We start from the raw sequence: 18792 nt of genomic DNA, 5'->3' as shown, positions 1-18792 counted from the left end.
TTTCTATTAGGGTTCTTAAGACATGACCTCTATGGGAGGAGGGAGTGAGTCTTGTTATTGCCAGGTGAAAGAAATCCGGGCTACCCACATGGTCTCCACAGATATCTTGGTGGGGTTTGAGGGCAAGGCTGGTCACCAGCCAGCAGGAAAAAATGTCCTGGTTCCCTGCTTTGCCTTCTCTGACACTATCCTGGGTGATGAGAATGTTGGGTGCCTCATTGCAGCTTTGCAAGGGTGGATGTCTAGGTTCCCTACTTGGCCTTCGCTGATAGGGGTGGGAGTGGGACCACAGTTTTTTTCCTGTGGTGTTTGGTTAGGATATTGTCTAAAAGTTTTGCCTTGTTGGGCCACCTCTTTCTTGGCCATTTGGCTAGAGAGAGTAGGCTCTGGTTGGGCCGTTTTATATCTGTATCTATTGGTGTTTCCAGGTTGGTGACTTACTCATTTCTAAGTCTGAGATCTAAGAGGCAAAAAGAAGACCCAAAAAACTCACCACAGTTGTTCCTCAGCTTCTGAGTTTCATATTTAGTCTGCTTTCTTTCCATTTTTCAGAATCTTATGTTTGTTCTACATAAGAAAAAAATAGATCTACTTTGTCTTCCCAAAAGCAGAAATCTATGTAGGAATTTTAAAGTCTAATTTTAAACTTTGGTGATTTGTTTCATAAGGTGGTACAGACCGCTTAAAGTAATTTTAAGAGAGATCTTAAATTTAAGAAATCTTCTGAAGGGTATGAGGTCCATCTCTTATTTCTAACTTGATGTCCATAAAATAGAAATTGCCAATTAGTGATCTATGGTTCATAGATGGCTTCAACATGTTTAAAAGAAAATGGAGTAGAGCTGCGTGGGAGAGGTCTACAGTCCCTTATCTGAAACTCTTGGGGGCAGATGAGTTTTAGTATTTTTTGTATTTTATAAAAGATATTTTATATGACACTGTTAAAGAAAAAACCATTCATGGCACTTGTTAAAGAACAATAAGGCAGACTTTATTCAGGGGCACCACTACAATGGGATTTTATAATAGGGGAGAGAGATCAGCTCAACTCTGAATACAACAAGGACAAGTAGAGATTTATAGCCAAGCAGCAGGGTGGGAGTCAGTGGATGGAAAATTACTAAGAGGTAGGATAATTCTTTGCTAGACTGACCTAACAGGATTTTTGCTGAAGATTGGCCAGAGTGAAAAGATAGTGAGGGTAAGGATTAAGGAGGAATCTGATCAGATATCAAGGGTGTGAGATTTTTACTAAACTGACTCAGCAGGATTCTTGCTAAAACTGGACTAAATGGGTCAAGAACTAAGCTCATGGTCCACTATGGGTCAGAAAGAGAACTCAGAGGAGCCTGACTCAAGTTTGGTCAATGGATAGAGTCTTTGTCAACTCTCACCCCCAGCAGGGCTTAGAGCAGGATCTCTAAATCAAACACCATAATATTTCTACAGCAAGACACAAATATTCACACTAAGTAGGTTAAATAAAGATAATATATAGCATTACTTCAGATAAGTTATGGAAGTTTTTTTTCCCCCCTCCCAAGGCACTATGATTTAGGAATTGTGGACCTATAAAACCAAGTGTGTGTTAGGTCACAGCAGAAGCAGCTTGGCAGTTTGGTCTCAACCTTCTTTGATTCAGTGCATTGAAATTAATTGAACAACCTTCTTCAGGCATTTGAGTTTCGGTCTCTGTGTCCCCAACCATTTATTTATTTGTTTTTTTTCTTTTTACTTGGTTATTTTATTTTGTAGAATTTTATTATTATTTTAAAATAATTTTTTGATTGAATTATAGTTGACTCACAATGTTACATTAGTTTCAAGTGAACAACATAGTGACTCCACCACTCTGTATGTTATACTATGCTCAACACGAGTGCAGCTACCATCTGTCCTCATGTAACACTAATATAACACTATTGCTTATATTCCCTATGCTGGACCTTGCAGCTCATGACTTACTCATTCTATAACTGGAAAGCCTGTGCCTTCCATGCCCCTTCACCCCTTTTGCCCATCCCTCTGCCCCCCCTTTGCTTCTGGTGACAATCCGTTTGTTTTCTGTATTTATGGTCTGTTTCTGCTTTGTTTGTTTGTTTGTTCATTTGTTTTGTTTTTTAGATACCCTGTGTAAGTGAAATCATCTAGTATTTGTCTTTCTCTTATTTCACTTAGCATTATACCCTCTAAGTCCATCCAGGTTGTTGCAAGTAGCAGGATCTCATTTCTTTTCTGTGACTGAGGATTAATCCATATCTTGGTCATTGTAAATGCTGCTGCAATAAACATAAGAATGCATACATCTTTTTGAATTACTGTTTTCATTTTCTTTGGGTAAATACCCAGTAGTGGAATTACTGGGTCATATGGTAATTCTATTTTTAATTTTTTGAGGAACCTCCATACTGTTTTCTACAGTGGCTGCACCAATTTACATTCCCACCAACAGTGTGTGAGGGTTCCTTTATCTCCATATCCTTGCCAACATCTGTTGTTTCTTGTCTTTTTGAATCTAACCATTCTGACAAGTGTGGTTTTGATTTGCATTTCCCTGATAATGAGTGATGTTGAGCATCTTTTCATGTGTCTGTTGACCATCTGTATGTCATCTTTGGAGAAATGTCTATTCAGGTTCTCTGTCCATTTCTTAATCAGATTATTTGTGGGATTTTTTGGTGTTGTGTAAGTTCCTTATATATTTTGGATGTTAACCAATAATTGGACATATCATTTGCAGATATAGTCTCCCATTCACTGGGTTGACTTTTTGGTTTGCTGATGATTTCCTTCACTCTGCAAAAGCTTTTTTTTTTTTTGGAGTAGTTCCAATAGTTTATTTTTGCTTTTGTTTCTCTTGCCTTAGGATACATATCTAGAAAGATGTTTCTATGGCTGATGTCAAAGAAATTACCGCCTACATTTTCTTCTAGGAGTTTCATGGTTTTAGGTCTCACATTTAGGTTGAACTCACATTTTGAGTTCATTTTTATGTATGAATAAGAAAGTGGCCCAGTTTCATTCTTTTGCATCTAGCTGTCCAGTTTTCCCAGCACCACTTGTTGAACAGACTGTGTTTTCCCCATTGTGTATTCTTGCCTCCTTTGTCATAGAGCAACCATATAAGTGTGGGGTTATTTCTGGGCTCTCTATTTTGTTCTCTTGATCTATGTGTCTATTTTTGTGCCAGCACCATACTGTTTTGATTATTATAGTTTAGTAGTATATCTTGAAATCTGGGACTGTGATACCTCCAGTTTTGTTCTTTTAAGATTGCTTTGGCTATTCAAGGTCTCTTGTGGGTCCATATAAATTTTAGGATTATTCATTCTAGTTCTGTGAAAAATACTATTGGTGTTTTGATAGAGATTGCATTGAATCTGTAGATTTCTTTGGGTAATATTTTCTTTAACCATTTTAAACTCTTCTAAAAATATTGACTAATTGCCTGCCTTATCTGTTATTTTCCTAGTGACTAACTCATTGAAAAAAACCCTTTATTTTTAAAATCTGAGATTTATCTTAACACAGGAATTTCTCTGCTTATTAATAATGCCTTCTTCTCTATTTAGATGAAGATGAAGATAGTGATGAATCAAGTGAAGAAGAATCTAGCTTAGAGAGTGATGAAGATGAGTCTGGATCTGAAGATGAAGTTTTTGATGATTCTATTTGCCCAACAAGTAAGTTGGATAAAACCATATGTTCTCTGTGAAGTGTGAATATGGACTGATAATATCAAGGAGATCCTTTTGTGGTTTCTCGGTTGTCTTATAATAAAATTTAAGGGAAGCATGGTTGAAGTTGTATGAAGTAGTCTAATGAATACTTTTATTTGGCTCTCTGGATGATTTATTTTCTTTTCCCTAGGCAGTCATTTATGAACGACAAATAATTTACAGATAACTTATAGTTGGTTCAAAGTCAAATTATGTAGAAATAACAGATCGGTGTGTGCGTGCGTGTGCGTACGCGTGTGCATGTATTCTTTTTTTTTTTTACGAAGCTTTCTCTTTTTGACAAACCCATTCAAATTTTCATATTTAAAATCCGTTTTGTAAGGGTACTTTGTGCTGGTTTCCTGGAGATGCTTAGCAATTTATATTCACTGTTTTCACTGGTAAAACCAGTCTGAAGCAGCCAGACCAATATTCTTACAGTCTCAATAGATGAATAGTCCTGTACAGAAAAAACTTCTTTTTGGTATGAAATTTATTTTTGTAGCCACTTTATATAGATTTTAAATAAAATTTTAAAGCTTAATTTCAAGTAAAGTTTAAATCTTGTTTTAATGTTGCAAACAAGAGTCTTCTTAAAATCATATGTCTGAGTGAACTAGAGCTCGAAAGATTATAATGCAACTTGTTACAGCAGGATCCTTGTAAACAATCCTTGTTTACAGCAGGATTAAATGGCCTGAAAAAAGTCCCACAGCTAGTTTGGTGGTGGAACTAGGGCTAGAACTAAAGTTTCTAAATTCCATTGTAGTACTCTTATTTTCACATTCTTTATCTATTGCTTGGTGGACTGTGGTGTGATATAGTGGAAATTAATACAGGGATACTGTACCTGAGTCCCATTGTGTCACGTGTCAGCTACATGACTTCTCTGAGACTTTGGGTGCTCACCTATAATGTGGGAACAACAGTTTCTACCTTGCAAGGGCCTAGGAGACTTGAGTGAGAGAACGTACATAAAAGGAGTCCTAAACAGAAAATCTGGCTCATGGTACTGCTCGGAACATCAGTGCTGGTATCAGAATTACTATCAGCATTACTTATATTATTAATAATTTCCACCTGGAACAGTGGAGCCCGAAGTGGAGTGAAAGTGTGCTAGAGTGGACCCATAAATGGTCATTATTAATTCTGAAGCTCCAAAGTCCACACTTCTAATATCGGCACATTCCATGACAATGGGGCTTCTTTTAATTTTGACTGTCTTTTCAGATTGTGATGTGGGTCTTTTTGAATTGGCCCTTCAACTTCGAGAGAAAAGGCTGGACATTGAGGAGGCCTTAGCTGAAGAAAAGAAAATTATCGATAACCTCAAAAAGGAACATGATACACTATCCAAAAAAGTATGATGGTGTGCTTACTTATTTATCCTCTCCCAGCGTGCCAGCCATCCTCCCAGCTACTGTACTGCTGTTTCATAGAAATGACATGAGTTAGGCCTTCTCCCCAGAGAAGAAACATTTTATTTTATTTTATTTATTTATTTATTTATTTATTTATTTAATTTATTTTTTAAAGATTTTACTTATTTATTTGACAGAGAGAGAGAGACAGTGAGAGAGGGAACACAAGCAGGGAGAATGGGAGAGGGAGAAGCAGGGTTCCCGCTGAACAGGGAACCCGATGCGGGGCTCGATCCCAGGACCCTGGGATCATGACCTGAGCCGAAGGCAGATGCTTAACTGACTGAGCCACCCAGGCGCTCCTATTTTATTTATTTTTTTAAGGATTTTATTTATTTGTCAGAGAGCACAAGCAGGGGGAGCGGCAGACAGAGGGAGAAGCCGACTCCCTGCTCGGCAGGAAGCCCAACACAGGACTCGATCCCAGAACCCTGAGATCATGACCTGAGCCCAAGGCAGACACTTAACTGACTGAGCTACTCAGGTGCCCCTAAACATTTTAAGTGTTATATTTTAAGTTTTTCCTCTTCAAGCACAGTTGTGGTAGGGGCTGTTGGTTCTTTTGAAGATTGGCCTTCCTTTATCTAAATCATTGATCTCCAAACTTTTTTATTACATACTTCTATAAGTAAAAAAAAATTATATACAATATATATATATATATTTACAAATTATATTCACAAACTATTGTACTAATGTATTTTGTATATTAGGAAACATTCACAAAAACAGAAATGAAAAAGAGTAAGATAAAAATAAATAGAAACAGAGTGAGAGGGGTCCAGACAGGGTTGCCACTGAGGGTCCTTAGGGTTAGTCTTTTATAGAAAGCTAACCAGGGAACTTAAATCCTTCTAACATCTCTATTGATATCACCATTGAGCAAGGACTAGTGATGAGACCTTCAATGGCTTACTTCCTTTTTAGGGTCTGGTTATTCTTTGTTGGTCACAGGTGATTATCATAAAAAAGACACCCACCCACCCCCACACCTAGGGCAGGGTGGTCCAATTTGTCCCCTTATCTCTGGGTTCCCCACACCTCACGTTTTTGGGATTTCTTTGAGCCTGATCACATAGCCCCCTATCTATCTCTCCCTGCTTAGACCTGCCTGTCCCTTACTCATTCCTCCCCCTGGAATGGTAACCCTAACCCTAACCCTAGGGAATGGGACGATGACCGCTCTGGCTGCTTCCTGCTGAAATGGGGCTGCGGGCTGTAGGGCAGTTAGAATCTCTCCAGGGGTCAGTCCAGGGGCCCTTGGTATGGCACCAGGGGGTCATGATGGGCAGCAAACGGTACATGCATCAGCACATTCAAAAGGATGAACATGAAACGAGTATTAGGCCCAAAATTATGGTCAAATGTCTTAGATAGGATCCCCAATTACCAATTTTGTCAAATAGATCAGTGGATATCTTGATCTTATTTAATTGATCACAAATGTCCCCTATTAATTGGGTCACCTTGCAGGAGTTAACTGAGTTGTTGAAACAAACCATGTGAGGAAATTTTTCACACCCCAAATGGTGTAGCAGTAGTAGACAATCAACAGTGGCGTGGTTCTCGAGAAGTCCTTCTCTGACTTCATTTAATTCTTTGGCTGAGTGCATCCAGTGGCTGGAAAGTATCATTTAGAGTTCATATTCACAAATATTTTTGATAGACTGCTTCTCCTCTTGCAAATACAAAATGATTTGGAAAACTTTCAAGTTTTTTAGATGAAGAACGTGCTTTATGAGTACTGTAGTTAGTAATTTTGTTGCCTTAAAGGGCTTTTTCCTTTTGTTTTTTGAGGTCATTGATGGCCCAATGAGATTCCCACCATCTTGACAAAGACATTCCATGCTGAGAGCTGCTTTTCATGCAGAAAATAAAAGGGAGATGAGGACATCTGAACTCTTATTCATGGGCCCTTTGCTACTTTGGGGACATAGGAATGATTGAAAAAGTAGTGTGGATCATGACTTAGCAGGAAAAAAATAACACATATTCCTGGGCTGCAAACTGGGATCATTCATTTAATCATAGCCCAACAGGGCAGGTCCTGCTCATCTCCCAAGATGTCCCCATTTATCACATTTCACACATGGGGCTCTCCACAGGTGAAAGTTGTGGCAGCTAACCTGAATGTAGCTGAGGAGGCCCTGGAGGCTTACCAACGAGAGAAACAGCAGCGGCTAAATGAACTGCTGGTCGTGATTCCACTCAAGCTCCACCAGGTGATGGGTCTGGAGACGATGCGCCACCCTGTCTGAGGAGAAGAGCCACCACACCCAGGCTTTCCCAGAAAAGATTCGTGGGTCACTCGTGGGAAGAAATGCAGCCCTTTGCTGAGAATTCTACCTGAATAATGACACCCCAACTTTTCTTATCCATTCTCAGATTGTTGTGAAAGAGTAAGAGCCAAACATATGTATTTCCCGATGGCCCATTATCACTTCCAAAGGCCAATGAATTGTTTCAGGTCTGAGGAAATGAAGAGCCTATGACTGGTTTTAAATTTATTTTTTAGTTTGTTTGTTTGTTTATTTATTTTTAGTAATCTCTACACCCAACGTGAGGCTCAAACTCACAACCCCAAGGTTAAGAGTCCCATGCTCTTCCAACTGAGTCAGCCAGGTGCCCCAAGGAGCTTATGACTTAAGAATGGAATGGTTTGGAAGTTGAAATCTTGGATCATGTGCACATCTTTTCACACCGTCTTCAAATAGACATGAATTATGCAAGAATTATCATAATCTCTGCTTGTTAATGAGGGAGGGCAAGACAAAAGGAAAGTGTCCTTTCTTTTTCTTGCCTCTTGGTTCATTTCCACACTCATTAGAATTACAGCTTATATTAAGGTGCAGAGATGCATTCGGTACCCTATTTTGTCAGGTAAAGGGAGAAAGCTGTATTTTAGAAGAAAAAGCTTAGATCAGCCTCACATATATTTTGTGTAACCTGATCCAAACTGGATTAGCTTTATGTAGCGATTTGCCTAATACACCCACCGTGAAATGTTTGTCCCATGGTTATGCAGCAGATACTAGGCATGGTCTGGGGGAAGATTTGCTGTCCCTACAGGGACATAATGTGGCTTACTATCTGAAGGCAACTCTGGCTCTTTTACCTTACTCAGTGGTGGGAATGACAGAAGTCCAAAGGCAATGACCTAAACAAGGACAGAAAAGGAAGTGCTTTCTATGATCTTACATTTAGTTTGATCTTGGTTTTGTTTTGGTTTTGATAGGTAGAGTATGTAGCATTTGGAGAAATTCCTAATGATCTTTCTGGAACCTTGGTCTTTTCTAACCATTCCTTGGGACGGCTCCAAGAAAGAATCATACAGCTCCATGAAGAAAATTCCAAGCAGCAAAAACTTAACAAGGACTGCCGGGAGAGGCGCAAACAGCTTATCCGAGAAAAGAGAGAGATGGCAAAAACTATAAGCAGTGAGTAACTAAGCCCACGGGTTATCCAGTACTATCTTGATAAGAGAGGGAACTATTAAGTGACCACCTCCAGCTTTGAAAACAGTAAGTTATCACAGAATCAGAACCACTGAGAGCAAGGAAACCCTTGCTCGTCTTCCTAGCTACCATCTCTCCTAATACCACTGAATGAATAGTCACGCTCTTGTTTTAAAAGAATAAATCCTTTATCATAGAAACTGTTTCTCTTAAGTTTAAAAGGTTTTATGCATGATGAAATATAGAGTGACATAACTAGCCACCAAGTTTAAGGAATCAAAACATTGCCCGTACAACTGAAGCCCCTCCTCTTTCTGCTACTGTTCCCCAGCCCCTTCCCCAGGGTCAACTGGCAGGTGAGCACATACGCTTATGTATGTATCCACACACAACATATGGAACTACTTTGCATGTTTTTAACTGTAATATTATTCATATCATTTTGCAGTTCACTTTATTAAACCAATTTTTGAGAGGTATCCATACTGCTGTAATTTATTCACTTTAACTGTTACGATAATATTCCATTGTAGGACTCTGAAAGAACTTCTTTCTTCAATCTTCTGTTGATGGATATTTCAGGTATTTCTAATTTTTCATGAAGACAGAGCTATAGTAAATCTTCTTGTACACATCTCCTTGTGCACGGGAGAAAGTGAATCCCCAGGACTGGGGTGTCTGGGGTGTAGAGGGGTGTTAGCGTTTCCGGCAGGCACTCCTGTATATTGCCAAGCTGCTCTCCGACGTGGTTGTATCATTTGATCTCCAACCCTCCCCTCCCCCCCCGCCCCCCCAGCCTGCCGCTTCCCTGGCAGTGAGAACGGCTCAGGCTCCATATTCTCAGGAACATCTGATGCTGTCAGACTTTAATGTATTTGCCAGCCTGGTGGATGTTAAATTGTATTTCAGTGTGGTTTTTTATTCATGATTCCTGGATTCTGGTGAGGTTAAATATCTTCACGTACATTAGTTATTTGCCATTTATTTGTGTTTCCTTTTCTGTAAGTTGCCTATTATAAACCTTACCAATTTTTTACTTGTTTTATTACTGATTTAGGGAGTTCTTTCTATATTCTGTCTTTTAAGGCACTTCAAATTTCTTCTTGTGACTTGCCTTTTTACTTTGTTTAGTGTATCCTTTTGGGATATAGACATTTAAAATCTTAATATAATTTTATCAATATTTATGGTTTGTGCATTGTGTCTGTGTATATGTCTTGTTTTTTTTTATTTTTTTTAAAGATTTTATTTATTTATTTGACAGAGAGAGACACAGCAAGAGAGGGAACACAAGCAGGGGGAGTGGGAGAGGGAGAAGCAGGCTCCCCGCTGAGCAGGGAGCCCGATGTGGGGCTTGATCCCAGGACCCTGGGATCATGACCTGAGCCGAAGGCAGACGCTTAACGACTGAGCCACCCAGGCGCCCCTGTATATGTCTTGTTTAAGAAATCCTTTCCTGTTTTGAGATCATAAAGATATTTTGTCCATAGTGTCCTCTATTAGTAGTGTTCTTCATATTTGTATTTTTAATCTATCTGGAGTTGTGGATATTATAAGATGCACAGTATAAAGATTACTATCCTTTAAAATATGTTTTGAATATTTGATATATGGAACAGAAGTGTAAGTGGTGAAGTTTCCAACTTTAAAAACAACAATATTGGGGCGCCTGGGTGGCTCAGTCGTTAAGCGTCTGCCTTCGGCTCAGGTCATGATCCCAGGGTCCTGGGATCGAGTCCCGCGTAGGGCTCCCTGCTCCGCGGGAAGCCTGCTTCTCCCTCTCCCACTCCCCCTGCTTGTGTTCCCTCTCTCACTGTCTCTCTCTCTCTGTCAAATAAATAAATAAAATCTTTAAAAAATAAATAAAATAAATAAAAACAATATTGCTAATATCTTAGTATCTATTTTAATGCCACAGAACTGTATAATTAAAAATGTTTAAAATGATATTTTATGTTATGTATTTTACCACAATTGAATAAAAGTATATATATATTAATTTCAAAAAGAAAAAAAATGGGAAGCCTATAGTACTCAACTAGTCAGCCAATCCAAGTTGCTTGGATTTGTAGAGGCCAGTTTCCAGTGAGTGTTGATGGTTCTGCCTTCATGGGCAGCTGGTTCTGCAAGGCAGCTGGATTATAAAATAAAAAATACATATTAGGACTGCATGTTTAAATAACACTAATTTGAGACACACAGTTTTGTCAGGTGTAAGCCTTGAGGTCCCAGTGCTTCTCATGTACTTCACATTCCTCTGGCTTCGGTAGGCCATGAATGTTGTTTATATTTGAAAGTACTATTCATCAAACCAAGGAATAAACTAGTATGAAAACAAGGAAAGAAGCTTGTTTCAGTTTGGGCAAACTTTCATTTTGGGAAAATGTGTAAAGATGAAATGAAGTTTGCAAATTTTCAGAGTGTTAATGGAAATAAAAGGGAATAGTTCCATGTGGTATAAGTTTTATTCAGCAACTTTCAGTTCTTCTCCCCACCCCACCCCCACCCCATTTTCTGAAAAGCAAGTTGTGAGTCTGGTTAAAGTTTTCCTGATTCTGAAGGTGGAACTCGGAGTGGGTTCCTTTTCTGTAAGCCGGAGAACAAAGGCTTAGCAGTGATGAGGAACACCATGCTTGGCTTGAGGTTGCCTTCCTCCTTCCATAGACTCAGTGAACAAGAAGAGGAGAGTCTAGAACATGGTGGTGGGAAGGAGTAAGTTCACTTCATTCCAAGGAGAACACAGCTCTTGGCCATGGAGAAGGCATGTGGTAAATATTCCAGAAGGCTTTATGTCCCCGGTAAACACTAGGTGGCCTAATCAAATCAGGAGAAGGGCATTCGACTGTCTCCACAGGGGGAATGGCAAGGACCAGAGTCCACGTCCTAGTACATGAGGCTGTCATGGGAGAGGGCACTAGCTGGAGGGAGTCTCAAGGTTCTTACTGAGGCCAAGCAGGCAGCCACAGGCTAGTACATGTGTACAAATAATCTAAGCATCATTTCGTTTTTGCATCACTGATTATCGTGGCCGCCACATTACACAAGTCCATGGGGACTACACTCACACAGAATACAAGTGAACAGCCCTTCCCGGATCATGCACAACAGCAGTCATGCCAGTTATATCATTATAGTCAAACCCTAACAATGACACCAGATACAAACTTCCACACCATTGCAGAACCGTATCATCTTCTGATACCTTAGGGCCTTCAGACTTCACTTAGGGGACAGTCTGGTACCTGAGAAAGTCTTGTTACAAGAATTACATTTTCTTGGGGAGCTCAGACCCCACAAATGGAATTTTCCCTAGAAGTTCCAGGGTTCTCATGTTGAGGAAAGACAGTAAACAAAAGTAAGATATATTGCATGTTAGATGGAGATCATTGCTAAGAAGAAAAATTAAGAAGGGACGGGAAAGGAGAGTGCTCAGGTCTGTAGGAGCCAGGAACCGCTCCCTGGAAAGGTGGAATAGTGGTAAGGTGTGGTTTTCCCTGGTTAGAGGACGAGGACCTTGGTTACCCCTTCAGAACTGAGTGTATTGGAAATGAGCCTTACAACTTGCTTTCAGAAAATGGGCTGGCAAGAGGGAGCCATGTGGCTATTTGGGGAAGAACATTCCAGTCGGTGGGAACTGAGATGAGAATGAGCCTGGAATGTTTGAGAATCAGACTTTAATTTTTACTTGGAGTACGATGGAAACTTCCTCTCAGTGCCTGCTGTGTTCTTAACACTAGATGCTGTAGAGATCAGTGACTTAAAAAAAAAAAAAAAAATCTGAAGAGTTCTTTGTCCAGTCGGGGCCCTTGACAGTCTGAGGAGGGGCACAGCAGAGGGTGGAAACAACTGGGGGAAAGCAGAGTCTGCCTTACACAGGATTTTCAAGTAGATGAAAAGACAACCAGGAATGGGCATTTTAAGTGAGGAAAGGAGCTGGCGAAGAGTCACAGAGGACAAGTCAACTGGTAACATAAAATCTTTTACCATCCTCTTGCAAACTCAGTTCTTTGGAATGTTGTTGCTACTGGTATTGTTCATTTAATAACAATGCGGGCCACGGAACAACCTAAGACAGTGAAGTCTTTTTTTTTAGAAATGGAAGAAACGGTCCATCAACTAATGATCAGCAAGTTTGGCCGTGTGATAGACCTAGAAGCCCTTCAGACACTTTCCGTGAACACAACGCTTGAAGAGCTAAAGATCAAAAAACTTCGAAAGGAGCTAACGAATGCAAAGGAAATGAAGATGTGGGAGGTATGGCTGAGACAACAGGTGACCTGCCTTGGCTGAACGTGGGTCAAGGCAAGAAACACTGTCCGTGGTTCCTGTGAAGCATCTGAGCAGCCAGAGACGAGTCTGTGGGCCCCACTCGGCTCCCCCATGATCTTAAGCCTGTCTCAGCATCCTGACCATTCACTTAGTTGAAGGGACTTGTCTGTCTTGGAGTGAAAGCACCAGCACTAGGTTTTGGGGTCCTGGGTACATGAAAATATAACAAAATGGCATGGTCGATGACCAGGATTCCCCTCTGAGGTCTACATTAATGTATAAATAAATGCTCTGACAGTGTTAGAGATGGAACCGCTGTGCTCGGAGGATCGCAGTTGTAGTGTTCCCTGTAGCTTTTACATGCTGTTCATATCTGGAAATTAGGAAACATCTCTAAATAATAAATTCTATAACCAGGTATGGACTATTTCGCTGGTGGGGTCTCAGAAGATGTTAACGCCTACACTGTTCCCTGAGCTATGAGATGAGGCAGTGTCCCACTGTAGCCAGGTTCAAAGATAGGAGCTTGTATAAAGATTTTATAAGCCCCCAAGTCATGATGACTTCTCCAGTTTCCTGTCTTATCAGTAGACAGGGCAGGAGAAGAGGTTCCTAGTGTCATCTTGTCTCATCTTTGCTTATCCAAGATTTTCAGGGAGGGGAATGCTGGAGATAATATGTGCAATCTAAAATAATTTTCGGAGCAGTAAGAGAACAAAGGAAAGCCACCAGGAGATGCATGGCCATTCAAGGCTACTTGAGGATCTTGGGTCAAGACTGGGGAAAGAACAATATATGAAAGCTTGCTGCTTAAATTAATATTCTTCCTTTTAAGTAATGAATAGCAGCACTGTTTGCATACTGATTTCATTCTTCAACAATGAAGTGATATCTATGTCTATCTTTTTTACCTCCTTGTATCTTTGGGCATACCTACATTCTTCTTTTCTCTAATTGAACCAGAGCCAATGCAGTTGGCTCTGGTTGCATTTTCATAGTGATTTTCGATTATATTTTTTTCATATGCATATTTGCTGAATGGTTTTGATCAAATCTGGACATGTATTTTTCTGTTTCCTCTCTTATTTACTTAACCCATTTTACATCTTCCTGTCCTGGCAGGAAAAGATTGCTCAGGTACGATGGGAGTTGATGATGAAGACAAAGGAACACACTAAAAAGCTTCATCAGATGAATGATTTATGTATTGAAAAGAAGAAACTTGATTCTCAGTTGAATACACTACAGAACCAGCAGGTATGTTCCTTTTCTTCAGACCTTTTATCAGAGTTGGGGAAGCTCTGTGAGGGTAGCTATTCACAGGAATATCAAGTGCTGGCATTTAAACAAACCTTGATCTTGTACCACTTCCAGTCCACCTGGGTCCCTGAGGACATGAAGTTGCTAGTACCCACTTTACAGGTGAGCCTGGGGGACTAGTTTTACTGTATGCCTTTTGGGTGACACGAGTTTACATATGTACTAATCTATGGGGTTTGCCTTAGCCCTGGAGAGGTAAGGTTAGTTAGGTACAAATGACGCCAAAATAATCCCTAAATTTGGAAACAAATACCCATTTCCAATATTTGTTTATTTCGTTTGATTTAAAGTGGGTATCTTTAATTGTAGGATCTCATATTACTTTATTAAAACACTTGTTACTTTTTATGGCTTTCAACTTTTTCTTACATAATATTTATTGAGCCTGACATAATACTTAATACATAGTATATGGTGGATAACTTATTTAATACAGGTTCACCTGATTCAAGATTCACCTAGGTGAGGGGTCCTCTAGGAACCTAACACATATGCGATATGTTTTAAAATATATATGTCATATTTTTACAGAAGTATCTGCAAAAACACCCATTGTTTCCCTTGGTTTTCTTTAAGCATCCTGGAAATGGTCTAAGCCAGGGGTTCACAAAGTGTGGTCCCCCGAAAAACAGCATCAGCTTCACCTGGGGAATTTATTAGAAATGCAAATTCTCGGGCCACCCACAGATCTACTGAATCAGCAGCTCTGGGGGAGGGGCCCAGCCAGCTACATTAACAAGCCTTCCAGATGATTCTGATGCAGGCTAGAGTTTAAGAATTACCTGTCTAAGTACAAGTCTAGAAGCAAGAATGAATAAGAGGATTTGGGAGGTTTATTATTGGAAATTCAGTATGAGAGGATACTAGAAATCTGAGTATTGAGGGCCGTTTACCCACTGAAGAATTTTCAAATTAAGAATCAGGACGGTGTTCCAGAAGGTTAATGCCTAAACACGATCTTCATAGAATAAGCAGTCATACACACTTGTTGGCTTTATGTGCTTTGGTAAGTCCAGATATATTGGAGAAAAGAGTCTGAAGTGTTTGAGTAGAAGATCAGTTAAATGGGAAAGGAAATTCATAGTATATGTCTCTTTACATAGCAGATCCTTACATACATATCTTTACATAGATAATTTTTATGGTATTAAAGTAATAGATTTTCATGTATAGTCTCTTTACGTGGAATGTCTCATACTGCTACTCTCAAAATACTACTTTCCAAAGCTCAGAGTAGTTAAGTAACTGCCTCGGAGCTAATGAATGGTGCTTAGTTTTTAAACCAAGGTCTGTCCACCTCCAAAGCTGAGTCCATTGCTATTATTCTTCCAACAGTCTAGGCATGAATTGGGATATAGATGGCAAGAACAAAAAAGGATCAGACATTTCAAAGTAAGAATAGCCAAACTTTGACTGGATATGGTGAGGAAGATGAGGGAAAGTTAAGGTGACTTCAAAGTGACCAGCTGGAGTGATGCCATGAGCTGAGGCATGGGTTTAGCTACAAGTAGCCAAAAGCCCTGTGGAGAGTAGCTTAAACAAATAGCGGTCATTTTCCTCACTAACAAGAAGTCTGGAGGTGATGACTGAGGGTTTTTGGCTTAGTGGGCCTGTGATGCCAGGGCCAGTAGCTCTCTGATTCTCTCAGTGATTCTTTGGAGTTTCCTTCGAGGTCACATGATGGCTGCCTCCGCTCTAAGCACAGAGTGGATGTACTACGTAAGTGTCATCTTCTTCCCTTTAACATGCATTCAGAGCTTTCTGAGCAGGTCCTTATGTCACACGCTCCAGGGCAGGTGCTGGGTAGAGCGGTGAGATCCATCCAGCTCTGAAAGGCACAGGCTCTTGCCAGAAAGATCTCAAACAGGCATTTAGGTTGAACCATATGAAACTGCCACTTTTTCAACCTAAAAAAGGAGTCTCAGATATAAATTTTAATGGTTCAATCTCATAATCACGATGATATATGATGGATGTTCTGAAAGAACACAGAACAGGAAATCCTAATCTAGTCCACAGGACAAAGGACTCCCTAAAAGTGATGTCTGGAGCATAAGCAGGAGTTGGCTGGACAAGAGAAGGAATTGGAGGAGGAAATAGAGATTTCCTTTTTGGGAAACAAAATATGGGCTGTATAGAAAAAGGGGGTACCCCGTCTTTTATGGTTCCAGTGCTGAGCCCTTCTACAGTAGGAATGAGGGATAGCTAGCTTAATGGGATTTGCATTTTAAGAGTTACTCATTAGCCAGAGGGGCACATTTCTAATGGTGGGATTTCAGTGGAAGAATTGAAGGCCCCTTAAAATAAGAAGCAATGGGTATTTAAACTGACAGTAAGATAGGCACTCCTAACATAAGAATGGGGAATTTTTCACATTACACGTGATGCTTAAAGCAGGGAGGTGTTTTCTTTTAACAGGGCAATGCCTTCCAGGGCCCTCGGAAAGCGGACATTGTGGCAAGAGAGAAGGTCACTGAATTGATCCAACTCCAGGCAGAAAGGATTTTGGCCTTAAAGGAAGAGATTGCTCTCTTGCGTAAGAAAGGTGGTCTTATCCTACCCCCCATTCAGCCTCCACAAGAGAAGGAGATGAAGCCCATGGGCCTTTAAGTTTGCTTTTTTCTCTCAACTCCGTCCAAGATTTCCGACATACAACTTACCAGAAGTTCTGTTTCCTTGCCGGCTGCGATAGTCCTATTATTTTAAAATGAATTTATTTAAAAGTCTAAGACCAGATCCACTCATATAGTTTTAATAACTTTTCTCCAATTTAGTTATCTTAGAATGGACTCTAGCACTCAACATCTATTTCTTATTGAACTGAACCATTTTAGATCTGTTTGGAACCCACTGGATTGAATATGGAGGCTTCAGACGCTGTATGTATCTCAAAACTGCAAGAAAGCATCTCCAATATATCTTGTTTTAGGAAATCTGTCTCTTGCTTATCTGAATTTTTAGCCATCGGCAGGAAAAACTAACAATCTGTGAGAAACCTTGCTTGTTTCAGTCCTTGGAAAATCAACTCTGATATTCAGTGTTTTCTGAGAACAAAAAACAAAAGCACAAGCTATTCTGCCAACAGTATCTTAGAATGAGATGCAAATCAGAATTCTGACATTGTTAACTCCACAGAGCAGTTATTTGAGGGCTCAGGATGCAGGAAATGCAGACAGAGCTGTTGGCTTTGGATTGGCCGAAAGCAAGAGACTACCCAGCTTCCTGAATCACCCCTGGCTTCGGCAAACTCCTCAGCTCTGAATGGAGCAGAGGAGTATGTTTTGCAAAATGGTCAACAAGGCGGCTTTTCTCTGAAGGTGTCTGCAGCTCTACCAGTATTCTAAGTAGTCCCATAGCTTTTCACGTCCTCTGCATTTTCTTCCGGGTTCTAGTCGAGTCATTTGCTGTTTTTGATGTAGACCCCTAAGTCTTGATAGGTTACATCACTCTATCACTCTGAGAGACTGGCTCCAACCATCACTTTTGATTGTGCATAACATTTTAAACTAATTTGATTGTCCTTTTCGTTTGGGGGTAAGCGGTGATGGGGATTCATGGCTGTACCCATTTAGGAATGATCTCCCTGATATTTGGACCCCTGTTAGTAACAGAGCTTAGCATTTGAGATTCAGAGCTCTGTGGGTCCATATATATGAATGAGCGTCTCCACTGAGCTGTCCCAGAATAGAAGTTAGTCATGGAGAAGGAAAGGTGAGGAAGGCGATATTACATCAGCGTAGAAGGTGACCCGGCAACGTCAAGTCTTCCTAACCTGTGACCAGCCTGCTGATCTGTCCTCCCCCGAGATTAGATAGGACTTGCTTCCTTTCAAAGGTTCTTTCATGTTCCTATTTAAGCGATCCAAAAAGTTTGTGCCCAGTAGCTTAAATCCCTGGTGAAGTGGCTTCTGGACTGGAGGCGCCCTCACTTCCTCTGCTGTACACCCTAAACTACGGGTGCCCTTCAAGCATCTAACGAAAATTGCTCGTCCTAGCTCTGAGGCTTTTACTTCCTTATTGCTACATGAAGTTACCTCCGAACATTGCTTACCGCAACAGGCACTTCTCTCACCCGGGTTCTGAGGGTCAGGGATCTGGGAGCAGCTTAGCAGGCTGCTCTGGGCTCAGAGTCTCTCCCGAGGTTGTGGTCAAGCTGTGAGTTGGGGCCACCCCATGCGAGGCTTGGCTGAAGCCAGAAGGGCTACTTCCAGACGCACTCACTTAGCTGTTTGGCAGGAGGCTTCAGTTCCTTGCTGGCTGGCTACCACAATGAGCAACTGTCTGGATAAAGGGGTTGGTCTCCGGGGAGACCCCGTTCCCTAGGTGGTAGTGAGAGCCAGGGGAAGTTACGTAATCTTCCTGGGCCTCATTTTATTATCTGACAAATGAAGGATTTGGATAAGCTCTAAGCCTCTTTCCCATTCTGAAATTCTGTGATTCTAATCGCAGCAAGAATGACTTTAGAGTCTATGGAAGAGCTGTGGCAAAGACTCCCTGAGTTTTTCAACTCTGTAAAACCAATCAGGATTATTTATTTCCACCCCCCAAATCAAACTAGACTGAATCACCACTTACGTCCACAATAGTCAGGCCTTCATCCTGTAGGTTT

At 40.6% G+C, this 18792-nt stretch overlaps 1 protein-coding gene across 1 annotated transcript in view; it reads left to right on the top strand.

The window, feature by feature from the left end:
• CFAP44 (cilia and flagella associated protein 44) overlaps positions 1-17246 on the top strand; it is a 144635-nt gene extending 127389 nt beyond the window's left edge. The window contains exons 29-35 of the mRNA XM_036107180.2: positions 3573-3683; positions 4950-5080; positions 7246-7362; positions 8376-8577; positions 12689-12849; positions 13987-14121; positions 16603-17246. Coding sequence (XP_035963073.2) covers positions 3573-3683; positions 4950-5080; positions 7246-7362; positions 8376-8577; positions 12689-12849; positions 13987-14121; positions 16603-16794 — 1049 coding nt within the window. The 3' untranslated portion in view covers positions 16795-17246. The remainder of the gene's footprint in view (positions 1-3572; positions 3684-4949; positions 5081-7245; positions 7363-8375; positions 8578-12688; positions 12850-13986; positions 14122-16602) is intronic.
• Positions 17247-18792: the final 1546 nt, after the last annotated feature.

Source organism: Halichoerus grypus, chromosome 1, assembly GCF_964656455.1.
Source record: "Halichoerus grypus chromosome 1, mHalGry1.hap1.1, whole genome shotgun sequence".
Lineage (NCBI taxonomy): Eukaryota > Metazoa > Chordata > Mammalia > Carnivora > Phocidae > Halichoerus > Halichoerus grypus.
The sequence above is the reverse complement of the archived record's forward strand: the minus strand, read 5'-3'. Positions and strand labels throughout refer to the sequence as shown.